The sequence below is a fragment of the Pyrgilauda ruficollis genome, unplaced genomic scaffold, assembly GCF_017590135.1.
Source record: "Pyrgilauda ruficollis isolate IOZ18807 unplaced genomic scaffold, ASM1759013v1 scaffold28, whole genome shotgun sequence".
Lineage (NCBI taxonomy): Eukaryota > Metazoa > Chordata > Aves > Passeriformes > Passeridae > Pyrgilauda > Pyrgilauda ruficollis.
The window spans coordinates 8805873-8827756 of record NW_024524155.1 but is presented as its reverse complement, the minus strand read 5'-3'; the positions used below and the strand labels follow the sequence as shown (position 1 = coordinate 8827756).

Below are 21884 nucleotides of genomic sequence, written 5' to 3'. Positions count from 1 at the left end.
ATTGCTTTAAAAATTGCTCTGGATTTATAATTATTAAGGAGGAGTAATTTTTATTTATATATTTATTAGTGTCTGTTTTAGGGGACCCTACCTTCATTTCCTTTGTTTCTTCCCCTGAACTAAAGGGGCTCAACCTGGACTATGTTTTAGCTATTAATATTATATGACATTAGTTTTTAATGCTTTGTTTGAATTTTTTTTTGCCTCCCAAGGTCTCTGTCTTGAGAAGCTGCCAATATCTTCCTCAGCAAGCAATCTCCATGTGGACCGTGAACAAGAAATTGTCACATGCTATGAGAAGGCTGGGGATATTGCTCTTCTGTACCTTCAGGAGATAGAAAGGGTAAGCTGGGGTGATTTTCTAAATTGAAGATTTAAAGATTGATACAAATGCCTTTTTAAAAGAAATTTGTGTGACTTTTTATTTCTAGGAATTATACACTATTGCTTTTTATTTATACTTTGAGGTACATTTGGGCAAAGTGCATACACCTGGGGCTGTGTGCTGTGGCTTGTGGATGCTGTCAGAGTGAAGTGAGCTGGCAGTATCCATCTGATCCTCTTTCAGACCCATTGCTTGCAAGCCTCAGGCCTGTCACTTCACACCTGTCTTTGAAGGAGTTATAAGACACATTTAGGGTCATGAAAAACAGAAGAAGGGGGAGAGAAAACCGATGTGATGGGGGAAAAGCAATTCATACTTTTTTAAAAATACATACAGGTTTTTATTTTTTGAGGGTTTTTGCTGTTTTATTATTGTCTTATAGTGGCTGGTAGACTATGTGCACCACTGAAAGCTGATTACATTTTGACAGCATTCTTAATGCTGATGTAATACAATTACTTCTAAATTGTTTTTTGGAAATCACTCTGGAGATAGCTTTTAGTCTTCTTACTGTTCTCTGTAGCAGTCTTTTCTAACCTAGCAGGAGTTTCAGATTTTTGAATACCATCACCTCCTGCTACTGAATAAGGTTGTAAATATGCTTTTTCATATTCTTCTCTTTTGTCTACCATTCTTCACAAAAATTTCTGAAAAAGTAGCATAAAATTTTGCTTAGCAGTGTTTCTACTTGGTAAATAAATTATTTCTAAGAGTATAGCCAAGAACAAAAGGGTTTATATTTAGGTGGCAATGGAGGTAAAGCTAGAAATGGCCTATTAGCCACCACCTAAAAATGGCAAAGATTTCTCCAACATTAAATATTAGATTCCATGGAAAAGTACACAAACCTTGATTTTAAGGGTTTTTGTTCTAAATACACTTTCCCTCTCCCTTTTCTTGTGTTCTCTTAGGTAATTAATGCCAACATACAAAACAGAAGCCCTAAGCCAGGGCCCACGGCACACGAACAAGAGCTTGGTTTTTTCCTGGAAACAGGACTTCAGAGAGCACATGTTCTATATTTCAAGAATGGGTGAGAGTTGAGTCTTCTTTTATTGTGTTTACTTTTTTGTTTAGGTTTTGTCTTTGTGATTTAACTGGGCATCATTTTTAGCAATTGTGGATTCTGTAAATGTGAGGTCTCATTAATAAAGTAGTAACATTTCGATGAAAATGGTAAGGCTGCCCATATTGTATTTATTTACATGTTGGAAAATTGTTTAGTCAAAGTATATTAAGCAGAAAGCATTTTATAGTTTTGCTTACTAAATGTAAGAACTTAAAGTACCTTAAGCTTTAACTATTTGAAATTTACTATCGAACACTGTTAAAGAGTGATCGTCAACATATTGAAACAGTTGATATTTATAATTTTGATTTTGTAATTTTTTTCCAAATCTCTTCAGTTATCACTTATTTTAACATTATGCTGCAGGATAAATGTGCATGAAGATCAACAGTATGTATGCAATTATACAAACTTTATTGTACCTGCTCTGTAGATCCCTTTAGAATCTGCATGGGACTTCCTTTATAATTTATTTTAAATAAGGCTTTTCTTAAAAGCCTAAAAATAAATTCAGCTACCACACAGAACAAGAGAAAGAATACAACTCTCCATTTTTAAGAACTTCAAAACTCGGCACAAATGGGTTTTAAGTACATTTCTGAGATTTGTTGAAATCACGTAGTTTAAAAACTTGTGTCTGGGGCTTCTTATTTCATTAGGAAAATGTGACTTTATTGAAATGCTGGAACTCTTGATGGGACTACTGTTTTGTACCAAAAATGTTTCTTATTCTTTCAAATACATGAACGAGAGATGAAGGAAATAATGCAGTGTCTGTAAAGAGTGTCTGTAAAAAAAACTACCTGAGTTTTAAGCTGTTCAGGAATTTCAACATGGAAACAATCACTACACTTTTGAAATCTCTTTCTTAAAGTATTGAAGTAGTGGTGCAATAACATGATCTGAAACTTACACTTTAGTTCTGTTTTCATAATTTAATTGCAGGAGGAATGGAATGTTCTGAAAGCTAATTTTTTTCATTTATCAGAACTAAAAATAAGATCTCTGTTTTCATGTCTGCACAAAAAATAAATAAAATACAGTTACTGCCAAAATCCCAGTGGCAGTCATGGTTAAGAATAAGCTAAGAATTCCGCATTTTGAAGAATTTTGATTGAAGGCCAGGGATGGAAATAGTGCATTTAATCTGACATGTTTTGTGTAAAAACTACCAGCAGTAGACATAGCAGATTGCAATTAATGAAGAAAACAAAAAGCAACTGCACAAAAAAAGTCATGCAGTGGATTGTTAAGGAATATCCAGACAGGAATGGTTTTCCTAGATTGTATCAGGTGTGAGCTTTGAAAGGTGATTTTATTCCATGTGCATTTTAATTTTTCACAGTGAATTTGTGAGTGATCTTGTCAACTCCTACACAAGCATGGTTTGTTTGGTTTTTTTTTTTTTTTTTTTCCAGTCTTTAGTACAGTGGTCACTTGCAGTTTATAAGCCAATTACACATTATATATAGAATTTTGAGTTTCTTCTTCTGGTTCTGTTGTCCAGCGGTACTGTTTTTGTAGTATGAGATGAAGCAAGGTGTTAGGTAAAATAGCTCTGTGAAAATCATTATTTTACATATTCCTGCTGTTGCATCTTTTAGTTTCCTTCCTTAATTCAGAGTCAATCACAGTTCTTTCAATATTTCCTAATATGGTCATTGTTCCAGGCTGCTTGGTATGTGGCTACTTTTAGGGATTGCTTTTTTTTTTTTTCCATTTTTTAACTTGGTTTACCAGAACTGAAGAGAACTTCAAATATATACTTTTTCTAATAGGGGTAAATTATAGCCTGCTTTTTAATAAATCTATTTTAAGAATGTCTTGTTTCATTTTGAAATGTATCATCTCTCCTGATGTTTGGTTACAAAAAGTAGATTTGAGATCTTTCCAGGAAGCTTTGCAACATGCTTCACGTTTGAATGTAATCTAAAATCATCTTCATACATGTGTGTCAGTTTCAAACCAGAAAAGAAAATGAGATAACTTTTATAGGAGCTGGAAGACCATAATTTCAACAGTAACATAGGGAGTATTGCTGCCTACCTATAAAGTTGGTTGATCTACTTGAAATTTCCCTTTCATTTGTTAACTGTACAGAGATTTTCATTTAAGTCGAATAATCAAGATTTTGTAGAGGATTCAGTGATTATCTTTCAGGTATGCATTATCTTGTATAAAAAGCTAGGAAGTGCTTGAAACTTAACTTGGACTTTCTGCTAAGTGATGGTATTTTGAAAATACACGGAAATGCAATTAGCTAAAAAAAAAAAAAAGAAATTGAAGTGGAAATAGTCTGAACCAGAAAAGTGTTAGTTTAGTGCTAAAAGACACAAAACTGAAATTAATGGTTTCTTCTGAAGCATACAGAATTTTATTAAAGAAACAAACTACATACCCATTTTTCACTTGGGAGATGAGGAACATTTCAGTTTGGAAATTGTAACAAAGAAGTTGAAGAAGTTGTTCTAAAACTTAGAGTAGGGTTTGTGTGTTTTTTAAAAAACATTCTGAAATGTAACTTTCCATGCTTTCAGGCTGATTACATAACTTGTACAGTAGTTGCTTTGTAATTTCATATTGAAGGAGTTCAAAGGCTTGATGTTTTTCCAAGAAAAGCTGTGAGCATAGGAACTTTGAACATTGGTATTTAACATAGCTATTTTTGAGTACAATGCCCCTGAGAAAGGACAGCTCTTTAGGTACCCTGTGTTTCTTCTATCCTAGTATTTGTGTTGTTGTGAGATTTACAAGTTGATTTTGTATGGTTTTTATTTTTGAGGTAGTAATGTTCACAAATATACTGGAAATGTATGCTCTTGAAGCAAAATGGCATTTTGGTTGAAGTCTAAAATCAGGAGGCCATAATGTGAAAATCAGACTTACCTAGCTTTCAGAGCTATTTTTGTGGCTCCTCCTTTATTTTACACTCCCTCCAAGGATATTGCTCTGGATCCAGACTGCAGTTTGGTCTAGTCTCTGTCATGGTTCACATACTCAGTCAAACCCTGAGGATCCCAGAGATGAACCTGTGGTGGTCCTCATGGGGCCATTACCTGTGCTGGCATAGTCACAGTGAAGCAGGGCATTTCTAGTCTCCTCCAGCAAGTTATTTCTTATATATAGGCTTCTTCTTCATAGAAAATTAGCCCTGAAAAAAAGGAATTAAAAAACCAACCAATTTTTCTCATTTTTCATATAATGAAGATAATTGATTTATATTGGCTTTAAATGTTTGACAAGCACAGCATAAGACCTCCTTAGAATATGGGACTTAACTATGTAGAATTTCTTTTATCTGTTTTTTTCTTTTTACTATAGCGTATAACAGAAATAGCATAAGAACACTGCTCTCTTTCTGTTTAGAGAGGAACAGTCTGTGGGAGGCAGTCTGTAGGTGCTTCTATTCCACACGTATATCCATACAGTGCTCACAGATAGAGATTTTACAGGGATGAAATCCACAAGAGAAGGGTTTATGTAAATGCTTGACATACATACACATGAAGATCCTGTAAGATCAGCTCTCTACTGTATGAGAATATAGTGCTAGATACCCATCACTTTACATCTCTTGAAATCCTGTTGCTCATCCTCCATCAGTTTCAAAACAAGTTGGTGTTTAAGCAAAGAATAGAAAGTAAAATAAAACATTGAAATCCTACAAAGTATCACGTTTCTTATATGTAAAATGTCACTGCTCTGTGTTGGAAAGCAAACAAAATCACTTCTGTTGCAGTTTTCAACACAGCTTTGTTCTCTATATGCTTGCTTTCATGTTTGTGTGGTTAGGCAGCTAAGGCAGGAATATATTCAAGATAGGAACAAAAATAACTTCTCTGTAATTCCTAGCAAAAATAAGATTTCAAAGGATGCTTTATTGTCTGTCATATCAGGTGCTTTCCTCATCCTTGTTTCCAATACTGTTCTCACCTGTTAGTTTTCATTGAAAAAACTTTATTTGAACATGAGAGAAAATTATTATTCCCTCAGATATTTAAGATAAAATCATCCATTATGAATACTTTCTCTTTCAAACCTTACTGTATGTTTTTTGCTCAGAATTGTGTCTTAACTTCAAGAGTTGAAAACAAGATTCCATTGTGAAGTTACAGGTGGGAAACCTGGCAGTGTTACATGGAACACTAAGGTGGATATAAACATTAAGGAATTACTTTATTCAAAATCTTATCCACTTTTGTAATGACTTGTTATACAAAGAACAGTGAAAGAGTAATGTTAATATCTGAGTTGATGTTCAAGACTGATACTCTTAACAGTTTGCAGTTGGAATTCTGACTCCAGCTCACTTTTCCCAAGAAGATACTTAGCATTTTTTAGCCCATGTACCACATGTCTTGCTGACAGTGGCTGTTGATTGCATTTGCAAGCATCAAATTGAAGGTTTTGGTTTTATGTTGAATTGGGATGGCTGGCAAACAAAATGGTCTTGGAGCCTCAAATAGGGGAGTTAATATTTTGTACCTTTCCCCTGCTCCCTTCAAAATGAACATTTTACTGTTCTACTTAATGCTCTTGTTTTTTCACTCTACAGAGAAGTTGCTATTGTCATTTTCCGCAGACCCACGCTGCTCCTGCCCTCCTAGTGTGCATTTTCCTTGTTTGCCTTTTGCTGGTTCAGGTGCTTGTTTGGTTCTTCTGTGGAGTTTCGTTGTCAAAGAAATCATAGCTTTCTGTCATTCTGGTGAGAAGAATTGATTCACTGGAAGGTGTGATAATGGCTGTATGGCTGTCAGAAAAGAGATGGGACCATACAATTGAGAGTAGGAAGATACCAAGAAGGAAGAATGGTGGAAAAAGGGAACAAACACTAAGAGATGAGAATGGGGAGGATGAGATCTTCCTTTTTAGGTCGTGAACCATTAGATGGACTAACTACCAGTGGAGCTGCAGTCTAGGCAGCAAGTGTTTTCATTTTGAATGCATGAATGCCAGAATTCCTGCTTGATTGTGCTCTTTCAACTACTTAGGCTTGTGTAGCTCCAATGGCACATTGAAGATGTTTTATTTATAAGCTTAAACATGTGTTAAGAACTTTCAAGCATCAAACAAACATGATCTTCTGTAGCAAATTTGAGATGTCTGGGATTCTTCTTTCTGCATGAGGTCACAATAGATAAAATAAAAAGTATACCATGATAATTTTTTGAAGTAGACTTTTAAAAAGAGTCGTTTAGATTCTGGCAGCAAATTAGGGATTTTCTACATTTTATTCAAAAAATAATGCCCAGTGTTAATTAATGTTTTGTGAAAATTATATAATATTGTGGGTGTACTGAAAATGTAAGTATGAAAGGAAGAATGGGAAAACAATACTGTCTGAAGTTGCAGCTATGTTGCCTCTCATAGATAGGTATCCAAACACTTGCCAGGATGTTTTTCTAACTGTGGGAGTTACACTTCTCCACCCTCTTAAACCTGATGGAGAACAGACAGAGACATTAGTCTCAATCATCCAGAGCACCATCCATTGTGCAGAGTATGTAGTCTTGTCCATTTGGTCAGGCCTTTAAGAAAGTTATGGAAGCAAGCCATAGAATTGCAGTCCTTTTAAATTTTTTAAAATTTCATCTCTGTAGGGCTATATAAAGCAGTAGGGTAAATTGCATACCTCAGTATTAGGATGTATTAGGATGTTCTGTTACAGCTTAAGAATTAATCTCTTGATTTGTCACATTTCTTGCTTGTTGTTTACGTAGTAACTTCTTTTAATGTGAAATTGTTTCTGACCTTAATTCTGTTTAAAAGACTCTTAATTAACCAAAAGTAATAGAGCGTATGGATTTTAATAGTTACATTTTTTTGTAAATATATCAGTTATACGGAAGTTACTGAAATGTCACTGTTCTGATTGGCATGCATATTAAGAGTTTCACTTGTCCTTACTTCTTACCTTTAAAATAATTCCTTTCTTTCCTTTCATTTTTGAATTTTTGGAAGAAAAAAACCGCACACTTTAAAACTTGCAGTGTACCTATGAGTTTACAAACATTGCATTTCTTTTTCCGTTTATAAATACAGACAGAAAGAGAGAGCACAAGAGAAAGCAGAAGTGAGCTCAATTCCAAAAACAACTTCTATTTCATCCCTTTGGTCAAACCCTGTAGATTTCATTGTTATTGGTTTCTCTCCTTTTAAAAGATGAATTTTTAAAAATGTGATATAGTAAGTCTCAGCAATGAAGTAATAGCGCAGGAGAAGTAGCTCAGCCTATTCACCAGCATGGTTCTGGATGTGCTTTTCTCACTTAAATGGGAAAAACGTTGACAATTTAGCCACCAAATTGCACAGCAAGTGAGGTTTGGTATAGCTCAGTGCACAAAAAATTTATTCTAATTAAATTTTTAATCATTAAAAGGCAGTGGTAGACTAAATATTTGGGGTTTTTGACTGAGAAGCATAAAGGAAATGCTTGACAAACAAATCCCTTCTGAGTAATTGAGAAGATATTGCCAAAACATGCTGTAAGTACAGAGTAAATTAATCTTATCAACCTTTCTAAGGTTAATTTTAAAACATTCCTTTTTTAGTCTCTTTTGAGTATATCATGATTAGATCTCACTAATTTTGTTATAAGGAATAGTGTTTGGGGTTTTTATCCTAATATATTTCAAATATAGACTGCTTCTTGTTGAGCAGTTTCTTTCATTCTTTTCTACTTTTTGTGTGTGTTTAAAACCAGAAAAATAAGAAGCATTGGTGGGAGTGAGGTTTATCTGGACCAGTAATGCCAAAGCACTGTGTTGTCTAATGCTAAACATACTTTTTAAAACCAAGAAACTTCTTGGTGATGATGGTGAGAAATTTGTTTGTGCCTAAAGTTTGCTACTGCTGGCCTTCATGCCTATAGTACAGGTTTCCTGATCCTGCCTCAAAAGCTTGTCCTTGGTGCCCCTTAATTTTCTTCCTGTACTTTGCTTGTATCATATCTACAGTTATTAATTTCTGTCTCTGTTTAGGAGTGAGCACTTTTGTGTAGGTGCAGTTAAGACATTTGCATTATTCTAAACAGAAATTTTTTAAGGAGCCTAAAAGCTGATCTTGTATCAGAATAATTAATTAGGTTCTAACATAAGTAGTTGGGGTTTAGGGTGCAAATGGATAGACACAAGGTTCATACAGGCCCTAAGGGCATGTCAGTACAGACTTTCAGTAGATCTTGGTTCTCAGCCTAACTGGCAGATGGCTACTTAAAGAGTCAAAGTAGGGTATTTTTTTCTTGAAGATTTAAAGCAGCAAACATTCTAAGTGTCTTTAAAAATGTGGAAGATACAATTCAAAGGAGTTGATTTGAGCATGTTCTGGCAGGAGGCAGTCATAGAAACACACATGTATGTAACTGTCAGTGTCCATCTGTGGGCTGTCTTTGTCTTGTCTGAAATCACTAAAAACGTGTCAGTTCCAAGTGAATGTTAATGTACCTTAAAACTCCTTGTATCTGAAAGAAGGGGATCTCAAAATCGTTTACAGACACTGTGGGACATTGCTGTCTAACTTAATGTGCCCTTTTGCTCTGGCATTCCATCAGCACAGGGAGAGCTGCTGACATGAAAGCACATCCTAGTGAAAAGCAGGTAAAAGCTCTGTGTGTCCCAGGCTAGGAAGGAAAACCATGTACCAGAGCAGCCACCACTCTTCTCAATGTTACAAACTGTTAACAAATACAGGAAATGTACTTTGCTAAAAGCAGTGTGGTGTGGAGATCTACCATATTATTAATGGTATATTTTGCTTCATTTCTTGTCTCTAAAAGCATTTAACACTATTTTAGGGTGATTTAGATTGTAGTTTTAAGGTCTTTTTTTAGTAAAATTCATGTAGAAGATGCTTGACATATCTGTTTTGTGTTTGTGTTGATGTGTGCGGTGGATCACTGTTAAATGCTTTATGAAGCAAAAGCTAATTCTCTATTTTAACTGCTTTTTTTCTTGTACAATCTTACTGCTTTTTCCATGGTACAGTAGAACTTCAGTCACAAGTTTCAGTCCCTTGCACATGCTTAAAAAAGTGTAATGGGGAACTGAAAGTTACCTGTCATGAAGTGTTCAAAGGCTTGTGAAAGTTGCATGCATTTTCATAAAGTGTTTTGTTATTGTTTTTGTAATGCATCAAAAGACATAAACTTCATATGGAAAAAATGCCAATTCCTATAATTTAATGAAGTTGTTGTGATTTGAAGTTCTGCTACATAGTATGTGTTTCATCCGCACTGGGAAAATAAAATTTCAAGCTGACAAGTTCTTGCTCATAACTCTTTTTCAACAATTTTGCAGGGAGCATTTCAGTTTTTTGGCAAATCTGCTTTGTTTGGTTGGTTGGTTTTTTTTTAAATCCTGTTGTAAGGACACATTTGTGACTTTGCAATGCAGTCTTTGAGAGAGAGCTCCATTCATGAGAAATACCCACTTAGACCAGAGGACTTAAAGCTGGGATTCCAGTGGACTGGTTTTGTCTCTCTAAAATATTTGGAATGTGGCATTACTGAATGATATGTATTTTGGCTTTACAAAAGTGCTGAATGTATCCAGCTTCAAATGAGTTTGGAGGTTTTCTTGAAATCTGGCCTAATGACTTTCTGTCCTTCCTATTAGTGTATGAAGTTGGTGTAATAGTCATCAGCTATTGGGGCTGCCTGTTTGAAATGTATAAATTAATATAATTTTTCACACAGTTGTTTCCATGCAGATGTTTGCACAAGATGAATTTTCTTTAGCATGTAGTAGCTGGTCTCTCTGTGTTCAAGCTCTGCTGTAGCATGTGGGTTTTTTACAAACAATTTTTATGTCTCCTGTGACTGGTGATTATTTCTCTTTAGCTAACTGTTGGCATTCTTTGGCATAACTTCGAACCATTTATATGGGTTTTGTTAGTTGAAAATGCTATTAAAATGAGCTTTTATAAAGAAGTATTCTAGAAGGTGAACTTGTGCTGATGAAAAGTGATGCCCATGCTAGTGAAAGATGTGTGGAAACTAAAGTTTCTGAAATATCCTGATAATCCTTTATTATGTAAAATAGAACAGAGATGAGTGCTGTCATGTAATCTGAAGAGTAAAATAAATGAGTAGGTCTCTAGGTGAAGTGATAGGAGTTCTACAGTCCTATAGCAAGATCTCTTGCATCAAACACTAGTTTCAGATATTCTGCAACTGAAATGAAAGAAAATATGTCTATAAAAATGCTAGCTTTTTTTTAAATTTGTACAGAGTTGTGGCTCAAAAGTCAGTATTTTAAACATATTTTAAAATACAGATAGCAGACTAAGGAAGGCAGTTTTAAACATCTGATTTATAGTGCAGTGCAATGGAGCTTTTACTTACAGAAAGCTTACACAATATGTCTCTTTTGGCTCTGTCTGGGTAGATGCTACACAGCTTGCACATAACGTCACACCTTAAAACAACATATGATGTAGAGCAATGATTTAACACAAAATACACTTTTGATCAAATAATTTTATTTTGTAGCTAAACCTGAAATAGTGAAATGGTTGTCCTATCTGTTGCATTCACATTGCAGAATTCTGTTATTCAGGACAGCCTAAAGCTAACCCAATCCTTCACCTGTTCGAAGACAAATTATATTAATATAAAATAGAATATTCTCAACTGCTTTTATGTACAATAAAACCTCCAAACGACTGATAAAGAGATGTGAAAAAGGTAAATCTATAAGACCATTCAATATAATCTGTTGTTTGAGAAGAAAGTTCAGACCTGCTAAAATATCAGTGATGCCTCTGAGGGTCTTGAACTCTGCCAAAGCTGTTTAGGCAGCAAATGTGGAAGAAGTGTAGATGGAGAAACTTGGGTTGCAGAAGCCACATGAAAAACAAGTCAGAGTCAAGGACAGAACACTGATCCCCCAGTCCTCTTCTGGCCATGGAGTGGGCCTTAAAGTGTTTGTGCTCTTATCCTTTTGAAAAGAAGTTCAAAATTTTATGTTTTGTATTGCTTTCAGGGTTACAAGATCTACTCATTTTTAGTCTCCCTGTTTTAAGGTGTCAAGGGGCAGCTAAAATGGATTTTTTTTTTCAAAGTTTATACTTGAAGCCTAATGTAATTGAAAACTAAAACTGCTGCAGCAATGAGAACAACTTTGTTTTGTTTTTTTTCTTTTTGAGGTGGTTGCTTCTTACTTTTTTCCTTGCTTTCCCTTGATCTATCTACTGATCATAAAAATGTTTATTTTTTCAATAAACTGTCAGAGAATGTTGTTATAGTAATCAGTGGTGAGGTTCCCAGATGAATATCTCTATATATCTATCTCACACAAAGGCAATGGGGCTATGAAAGAAAAAAAATGGTGGCATATTATTGAGTAATATTTTAAGGTGTTACTTCATCCAAGTTGGTGTACTGTCAAATTCTATGTTTATACACAGGAACTTGACAAGAGGAGTTGGTAGATTTAGAGAGCTACTAAGAGCTGTCGAAACAAGAACTACACAAAACCTGCGAATGGTAAGTTATATTAAACCACTTTCCTATTGTGGCATCTGAATTTCAGTGGGCAGAGAAAGCACAAATATAGGTGATGAGTTAGAGACAAATAGTTGGATACGTAGCATATTGATAAGGACCTCTTATCCAACACTTTATAAGGTTACATTTCCTGGCTTAAGGATGATTAATGAATGATTAGAGTAAGGAATGTTTGGTACCCAGTCTCCCCCCATTCCTTTTTCTTGTTTGTGGTTATAATTAGAACCTGACTGGTCTCTGACCATACTGTCAGCCTTAGTTATAATTAATTTATGAGTCAATGCAGTTTTAAGTTTTTGTAAGGTAGTAGGGGTGAGAACAGAAGGCATAATTTTTGTGTGGTTTCTATAAAGTTGAAGGGTATCAAGTTATAAAGCCTCTTAAAGAAAAACCATAAAAACAAAATCATGAAGATTTGTTACTTATATTGTCAGAAGCTTGAATCTTTATATAATAAAAAGTAGAGACTCATATTTTTTGCTGTCATAGAATTATTTTCAAAATATCTGGACCTTTAAAACTTCCAAACTGGTAGTAAGGAAAGTAAGTGATTTTGTAATTAATTCAATAACTGATTGCTATTAATATATAAAAATTATTTAATAATAGACTTTCAATGGAGAGGGATCATGTTGTAAATTTTAATAGAAAATATGAAGGGCTTCTTATGGTATAGGAGTTAAGGTGGAAGATGCAGATCTTATGGTGCTGTCTGTGACTTAAACATTACAAATCTGTTTTTGGGAAATGTTACTGGAAGTGCTGCCAATTCTTATACAAATTTAGATCTTTTCCTCTTTCTACTGTCCTGATGTAAAATCTTTGAATTTTCATCATCATGATATGTAGTTCTGGAGGGTTGTAGTGCATGTAGTTGTGCATGTGTGTGCAACATTAATGAGGAGATTAAGATGATAGTTATGGATTATAGGATGACTTAAAAGCGTTAAATTAGTATTATTTAATAATATTTATGTAAGTATTTCTACAGTTAAATATGCGGTGACAATGACAGCTGGTCAAAATAAAACTTTTCATGCTGATTTTCAACCTTGTTTCACTCTTGCTGAGCTTTAACAGTAGCTAACACCAGCACCTTCAAGTACGAGTTGTCAGAAGCTCCATTCAGCCCACCATCGGACTATAACTGTCCGTGGTGGGTTGACCTTGTCTGACTGCCACATGCTCACTCAGCTGCCCTCAAACTCCCCTTCTTAAATACATGGGGAGGAAATTAGCTAGAAAAGGTCTGAGATAGATCTGAGATAAAGGCAAAGAGTTTGCTTACCAGTTACTGTCACAGGTGAAACAGGCTCTTCTTGGAGGAAATTAATTCATTGTCACTTAAAAGAGAGTGGGATGGTGAGAAACAAAGACAAAAACTGAAACACCTTCCTTCCACCCCGTTTTCTCAGGTTCAACTTCAGTCTTTGACTTCTGACTCTTCTACTTCCTCTCCCTATCCTCCCATTCCCTGAGTGGTGCATGAGGGGTGGAGGGTTGTGTTCCTCTCTGCTGCTCCTTACTCCACACTTTTCCCTTTCTCCAGAACGGGGTGCCTCCATTGGGCTGCAGTTCCTTCAGGGAATATCATCCTGGTTTTCACCATGATTCTCTTGGCAGGCTGCAGTTTGGGCTGCTCCACTGTGGTCTCTCCCATACAAACAACTGCTCCAGGTCTGAAGAGGCAGTAGAGGTTATTGAGCATCTTAAGTTATTGATTATCTTGGGAGCAGCAGCTGGGTTGTTGATACTTCAGAAGTATCTGAATTTAACTGATAAGATGGAAAAATTGTTTGTTCTTGCTGGTATTTTTCTTTGTGTTTAGGGAATTGAACTGGGTATTTTTACCTTTTAAACAGTATCATGCCTGGTTTTTTTGGATGTTATAGAATATGGAAATACATTCTATATAAATGGTCTTCATTTAAAAAAATCTGAGCATTTTTTAAGAGTTTGTATTCAGCATTTCCAGGGAAAATATTTATCTTTTGCTTTTACAGACAATAGCAAGACAACTTGCAGAAATTTTGTTACGAGGTATGTGTGAACAGAGTTACTGGAATCCACTGGAAGATCCTCCTCACCAATCACCCCTTGATGATCCACTTCGAAAAGGTTCCAACATGAAGAATTATGCGCTCAGTAGGAGACCACGGGTATACACTGGAGAAAAGTATGGCTGCGTTTATACCTCTCTTGTTTCTAGAATTGCAGTTGTTACCCTGTGCACTGGATAATTTAGTTTGCATTTTTGAAAATGTAGAAGGAATTTGGCAGTGTGTAGATAGATAGATTTCCTGAGGAGAACCAGGGAAGAAATATGCTTCTCCCAGTGGAAGTTTGCACTGTATACATTAGACTTTTTGTTCTCAATTGTAGAAATATTTTTTTTCTATCCTGGTGTATGTGATAGACTCAGTATCTCTTATTATATGTGGGATACAAAAGAAAACATGACCTGGGTAGCAAATCAGATATTACACATTTTAAAAGTTACGTGCTGCTTCTAGACATCTCTTCTGCTTTATCATAGGAAATACTCAACAATATGGAGATTCAAGTTGGTCCAGGAAGCATTATAAAAATAACATACCTAGAAATTTATCTAGCAGTTTCAGAGCTAGTTTATTTCCCAAGGCTAATCTTTTAGCTAATCATCTTAGATTAGTTTTGTAATTTCTTTGATGATTCCACCTTTTGTTCAGTTTTAATCTTTCATTGAATCAGGTAAGTGATGCTTTTTGGTTTGTTTTTGTCTGGTTTATGTCATAGTGAATTCTAGAGTAGCTATAGTATGTTTCTTCCTTCTTGAAAATTTAACTTTTTTTTTTCCAAGCTAATCACCATTAAGGTTACTACTAAATATAGATAGCCATCTCCTTGAATTTAAAATTTTTCTTAGAAGTTATTATCTTGATTATAGAAGTACCCCTATTTATGTAATGGAGGGATGTTTTGTTTTAGTGTTCACAGTATCTTTATATTGTAACATAAATGCCTGCAACATGACACCATTTGAGTTTTTTAGCTGTATTTATTTCAGAGTTCCATTAATGAATCTTTTACACAGCAGCAAGCCCACATAACTATGGTGTCTTTACTATTATTATGTAGAATGGCCTTTATCTTCAAAGACTTCTAGAAATTCTCCTTCCTGCATCCAGAATAGTTACAGCAGGTTTCTCAGGCTCGGTCTTTCAAACTTATGTTCTCCATTCTCAACTAATCCTTCATAGTAAAATGCTTCCTGCAAAAGTGGGGCTTTGTTCAGTTTAGTTCTCTTGTTCTTGGCATGTGCAGGTGAGGAGTTCCATAATTTCAACAGAGCATACAATTAAGTCCTTTCATCAGGTCAGACTGGTTAATACCATACCACATAAAATATGTCCAGCCAAGCATCTCATCTCCAGCAGTGACTGAAACCAAGTATCAAAGACAATGATATCTAGGAAATTTCTTCCTAGGTATTCTTCTGACCACCAACTCTGAGTCTGCAATGCACTGTTTTTTCTCAGTATGTTGCCTGACATTAAATAACTGCATTGAGTTCTTATGAGGATTATGGGTGTAATTTGGCTAATAGCATTTATGGTTTTTAGATCTCTGTGTTATTGCTTCTTCAGTTTACTTGAACCAGTTCTTCATCTGGGCATAACTTCCATGGTTTGCCTTTGGTTGATAGCTCTTTCATGTTTTCAGTTGCTTCTTTTGCCCTGTTACACTGAAATTACTTTACTTGTGTGCCTGCATCTATCAGGACAAACGGAAAATTAGTTCAGTCAACTTAACTGAGCTTTTTTGCTTAGACAGGTCAAAGAAATGTCTCACTAATTTCTGCACGGGGAGGATCTTGTTTGAGACAACATCAACATATCTATAAAAATATGTTTGAAATTGCTAGAGAAAATAATGTTTGCTTTTGTTTTGATAAGTGGCTTTTTAGTAGTTCTCTTTGGGGCAGCATCCCTTCTTTCTCTGAGAGAATAATTTCTCCAGCAACTCTTTCCAGTCATTATTCTGCTTTCTGTGTGCCATTGTCAGTTGGTCAGGTTAAATCTTCTTCTAGGTTGTTAAATTCTGCATAGAGTAGTGGATTGTTAAATAAGGAGCACTCTGATGCTTCCTCATCACTCCTCATTCCTTATCGTGGGTGGTTCTTATTCATGACTAACTGTGTTTTGAAATTTCTTTTGTTATGTAATAACAAATTATATGCTAAATACTAAGACTTAGAATACTCTTAAAATCTGGTGAGCAGTTGCATTGATTAAAAAATAAAAATACAACAACAGAACAGGTGCCCTGGGGTCTTAGCTGTTGTATACTACCACAATGTGTACACAATGTTGCTTTCAAACTGCCTGTCTTTTAGTTTCTATTTTCTTTCAGGCATTGAATTACTGCTTATATTTTTAGTGCTTTAAAAAACCCTGAAAATATGTTGTATTGTCAGACAAGTCTTGTTTCATGTCTATAATGTATTGCAGTTTAAACATCCTTGGGACCATAGGAATTGATTATTAACAGCAACAAATTATTTTCTCCATTTAAATAGGCAATTGTAGAAATAATGGACTGAATTAACAGGAAATAGTACTTGTGCTAATTCAGAAATAGTTTAGAGGAAGAAATCTGGACAGATAAAACATAGTCACTGATTTGGAGGATTTTTGTTATGTGTATGTGAATGGATGAATGACTTCCTGCCAGTACCCAATGGAGATTACTGTTTTCTGTCCACCAGCATAGAAGAGTTTTCAGAAAGCATCCAGTATTCAGAGAAAGCACTAAAGTCTAGAAACTAGTCCTATGCAAACCTTCAGCATTAAGTTGGAAGGAACTGTACTGCATTGCAAGCAAATAATTCTACTACTTGGAACTAAGAGTGGTGATGGCCAACAGGTAGAGATTGTCATGGATCTATTTAAAAATATTCATAGCTATTGAATGCATCAGAAAAAAACATTCTCAAGCATATGTCATGAAAGACTGATAGCAGTATTTCTTCACATATTGCCTAAAATACAAAAGTTCTCCTGTTCTTGTGTGAGAGTTTCCTCTTTTCAGCACTTGAATCAGTGATGTACATTGAGCTCAGACAGATTAGGTGTAAGAGGCTAGTTAAACTATGGGTTTAGTGTTTACTGTTGTCAAATTATGTTCAATTTTGGGATATTTGAATGAGTTCAACTCTGACAGTTGTGGTAGTTTTTTTCTTTTATTGTGTTCAGACAACTTTTCTGAAATGTAGATATAGAGCATTGCAAAGAAGTGCATTTTATCCAATTGATTTTTCTATGCCAGTAACTTTCCTTTTCTTTTTTGGACATTTTCCAGTTTTTACAGTGCTTTTAATATATGTGTGTGAACTACTAATGAAAGTAATGTGTTCTGCTTAAATAATTAAATTCTCATTTTGAACAGCATCTTCTGTCCTCAAGAAAATACAGAAGAAGCCTTACTGTTGCTGCTTATTAGTGAATCTATGGTAGGTAAAATAGAGTGAATGTGCATTTGCTGTAACTGTGTGTGATTTCCTTGTTTTGTTTTGTTTGTTTTTTGAGGTTTTTTTGGTGTTTTGTTTTGTTTTTAATAAAATAGGCTTTTTTTTTCCCCTAAGCCTTTGCTTTGCCTTTTAATTTCTGTTCAGAAAGCAGTCCCCACACTCAAATTTTAGTTCCTTTGAGCCAGCTAGATGAGGTCTGCAAGTGTTATGGAGTTTTTCTCCTTTGGGCTGGCTCTACCCAGCCTTCTTCCAGCCATGGGCAGGTGAACAAGCCAGGTCCTTCACTTGGCATCACTTACCAGTATGAACCACTGTTACACTGTTGCTATTCAGGCAGACACAAAATCTAAGTTATTTTTGTTGTAAAAAGCAAATCAAAAACTACTAGAGGAGCATACGTCAAAAAGTACCTTCCATTGTGCATTAAACTTCAGTCACTCAAATTTGTAAATGATTTTTAATGATACTGACATTCAGTGTTGGCTACTGAATTATTTTTTTTTTTTAAATATCCCCATTTCCTCAATAAATTATTCCTTTCAATGGTCTGCTTGTGCCCTTTATCAACCTTCCATATTTTCTGCTAGTCATCAATCAACTGCCACGTACTGACATTCTCATACTGTGTCAGTTTTATGTTCTCAGATAAAATGAAATGCTGGAGCTTTTGCTAGTTTTTTTTTAGCTAGAGGGGTGAAACCTCCACAGTCTCAGGCATCATGCAGTCTGTCTAACTGCACATCAATGAAATGTAGTCTTTGAAGTTCTACAGGTGATTCAAATGCTTACATGTTTCGGCATGATTTCTGTTTTGCTACAGTTAAATAGGATCAGAATATTTTAGTGAACATTGTTCTAGTTTAAATGTTTTAAAGTGGTAGATATTTACATTGTAGTGCTAACTGCTTTCCTCATTCCTAGTGATCTGCCTTGCAGTATTCATGACAGAATCTAGAAATTCTGTCTAGATTCTGATTTTCATAATACAGAAAAATCAGCTGAGCAAACATTTCCACTTATCATATGTTGGTTTTGCTGCAGTATGTACTTAGCACTGAGAGGTGCTGCCTGTGTCTCTGTACTGTGCAGCAGTGGAGATGTAGAGAATTCTGATGTGAGCTGTGATCTTGGTGTGAAGTGAAAGCAGTCCCAGTTCTGCAAGATCTGACTACTGATTGCTGTGTTTGCATGTGTAATTCCTTACATATCATCATTAAGAAGCCAAAAACCAAATTAAAAGTACTGCCTTGTTAAGTGTCATTTCAGGTTATTAACAGCTTTTCCTTTGTGAATTAGATCTGCCTAATTATATCAAATGCTGTCACTGTAGAGCATACACTTTTAGCAAGCTTTCAATTTTTTTTGCAGTAATTATTGCAGATTATTTCGGGCAAAAGAGTTTGTTTCGGAGGAGTATAATCTTCGACACGATTGACTTACTTAGGCTAAGTCATTTGTTCAAATTAATTTTGGACGGGGGGAAAGGGGAAGATTGAGCATAAAAATATTCATCATTACAAACTTACCTTTCTGAGAGTTGAGACCTTTTATTTCAGCTTCAGTGCATGCTAACTTTCTAGCTGTAGTAGTTGTGAAGTAGTATGTGATATATGATTCTGAAACCAGTATTTGGGAAAGAAATAACACTTAAAGAAGACTGAATAACAGTTGGTGTTTTGATATGCTATTGTGTTATTAAAGTGCTATGATCCCTTACTTTCATTGTCTGTGAATTAGTAAGAAAACCCCCCAATCAAGGACTCTGAGCAATCTGGTCTGGTGGAAAGTGTCCCCATCCATGACAGGATGATCTTTAAAAGGTCCCTTCAAACCCAAACCACCCTGTGGTTCTGTGATCTGATATCCTCAAGTTAACAGTGCATGTGTGTGTTGCTGCATGTCAGCTGAATTGTGATAAGTGAATCACAGAATGATTATGTTTGGAAGGGACTTCTGGAGGTCATTTTGTCCAGTCCCCTTGCTCGCACAGGGAGCCATCTGGAGCAGGCTGCATCTCTGTCCAGACATCTCTGGAGTATCTCCAAGGAGAAAGATTGCACAGCCTCCCTGGGCAGCCTGTGCCACTGCTCATTAACTCTCACAGCAAAAAAAAAGGTTCCTGATCTTCAGAGCGGACCTTCAGTGTTTCAGTTCATGCCTATTGCCTCTAGTCCTGTCACGGGACACCACTGGAAAGAGCCTGGCTCTCTTTTCCTTGTATCCTCCCTGCAGATATATTTCTGACATTGATGAGGCTCCCCTCCTGAGCATTGTCTTTTCCAGGCTGAAGAGTCACAGCTCTCTCAGCCTTTCCTCATCAAAGAGTTACTCTGGTGTCTAATACAGCCTGGTGGGCATTTGTTGGACTGTCTCCTGTAGCTCCGTGTCTCTTGTACTAGAGAGTCCAGAACTGGACCCCGTACTGCAGGTGTGGCCTCACCAGTGCTGAACAGAGGGGAAGGATCTGCCCTTAACCTGCTGGCAGCACTCCTGCTGTGCTGCCAGGCTATCAATAGCCTTTTGTCCAGCTGGGGCACCTTGCTGGCTCCTGCCACCTTGGGTGTCCACCAGGACCCCCAAGTGTGTTCCTGTCAAGCTGCCTTTGAGCTGGGGAGTGCCCAGCATGTATGGGGCCTGGGTTTGTTCCCTCCCAGGTGCAGGACTTTTCTGAGGGCTTTGCTGAGGTTCCTGTCAGCTCATTGCTCCAGCCTGTTGAGGTCCCTGTGGATGGCAGCACAGCCCTTTGGCTTATCAGTTCAGCAAACGTGCTTGAGATCAGGCCCAGTATCAATCTCTGGGACACACTGCTAGTTCCTGACTCCAACTAGACTTTGTGTCACTCCTCACCACCTCCTGGGCTCAACTTTGTGGGAGATTCTTAACCAGTGGAAAAATGACTGAGCATATCCTTCCTTGCTCTGAGGCTGCGCTGAGTTACACTGCTCAAGTGTGTTACAGGCTTAAGTGTGGCCAGATGACACATGGCAGTTTGACTGTCACCTCAGTGTGTCTGAGACCATGGCAGTTCTGAAATACTGGGCACTTCAGTTTCCATGTACTTTCTTTCTATGTTTTATAATTATCAAGAAAATGATTGTTCAGATACACAAGATATCTGTAATAATTATGAGACACCCTTGTGCTTTGGCATTGTCAACCACTGTTTCACAAGAAGTGCTAGTTCACAACTTGTTCAAAACTTGCAAGGAACTGAGTCAATAGTGATTAGAGGTGGAGTTAAAAAGTTCTTGAAGTTGACTGAATATTTATGCAGTGTAAAAAGTAAAAGCCAAAGACTTCTTGATCAAAAGAAAGCAAAATATCTCCTTGGGGGGTTGGGTGTGTGTGTCATTGTTTCAAACTTCAGTTGATAATTCCTGAGATGTCTGTGCATTTTGCATCCCATGTATCTCTTCAAAAAATTTTCGGTATTTAATTATTCTGATTTTAAGGATGTATTGAGTTTGTTCAGAGCTTAAAATGTTACCCTGTTAAAGTGGAGAAAAGATTTATTATCCCTTATTGTGTGTCATTTTTTTGCATCTGAAAGAGGGGAAAATAAGCTACCTATTAAAATTCAGTTTTTAAGTTTAAAGTAAAGTTTAAAAAATTAATTTAAAATTTTAAATAATTAATTAAAAATTTAGTTTTTAGGTTTTAAGTAAATATGCTAAGGGGGCCATGCCCTACGAAATTAAAAATAAAGAGGGGGATAAGGAGAGAGAAGCATCTGTGACTTCTGATTGCAGGCTGCCAGATATACTAGCATTTGTACCAATGTGCAATGGAAATGTTAAACACCAAGAAAACTAGAAATAGATAGGATAACCAGATAATGTGTTTTCAGAGGCTTGATCATAAAGTGGGAGAAGCACTGGGTAGGTCAGGGAGGTACTAACTACTCTGAGACCTGAATTTTGTTCTTTGCTCTTGAGCATGGTTTTTCTGTGAACATGGTCAATTCATTTAATCCATTTCTAGCTCAGCTTTCTTCCTTCCCCAAAGGAGCACTTTACTTAAGGAATTAGGTTTGCAATGTGCCTTTTACAAAACATGTTTGAAAGTACAAACTCTTAGTGCAAACACAGCCTAATTCCAAAGCTATGCCCAGAACCAGGATCAGTTTTCACTTCTCAGTAGTAGCTCCTGAAGGTGATTGTGGGTTATCCTGGGCATGTGACCATTCACGAGTGAGATGAGTGTCATAATGTTGTGAAGAGAAAAAAAGTTGATTGCCTTACTTGGGAAAAGCTGGAATAGAGAACTTGAAGATCCTTTTAATATGTTTTACTAGCACACAAAAAAAAAAAAAAAAGATATTTTTGTAAATGTATATCCATGATATTGAAAATATACCTTTTTTTTTTTTTCCGAGAACTCTTTAATAATTTAAAATACATTACTTAGATTATGGAAA

General features: G+C 36.0%; 1 protein-coding gene across 5 annotated transcripts in view; it reads left to right on the top strand.

The window, feature by feature from the left end:
* Positions 1 to 21884, top strand: part of TTC7B (tetratricopeptide repeat domain 7B) — a 115456-nt gene that overhangs the window by 24911 nt on the left and 68661 nt on the right. For all 5 annotated transcript variants that reach the window (XM_041472019.1, XM_041472021.1, XM_041472020.1 and 2 more), the window contains 5 exons: positions 213 to 343; positions 1297 to 1418; positions 11859 to 11937; positions 13962 to 14134; positions 17386 to 17449. In XM_041472019.1, the coding sequence (XP_041327953.1) occupies positions 213 to 343; positions 1297 to 1418; positions 11859 to 11937; positions 13962 to 14134; positions 17386 to 17449 (569 nt within the window). The remainder of the gene's footprint in view (positions 1 to 212; positions 344 to 1296; positions 1419 to 11858; positions 11938 to 13961; positions 14135 to 17385; positions 17450 to 21884) is intronic.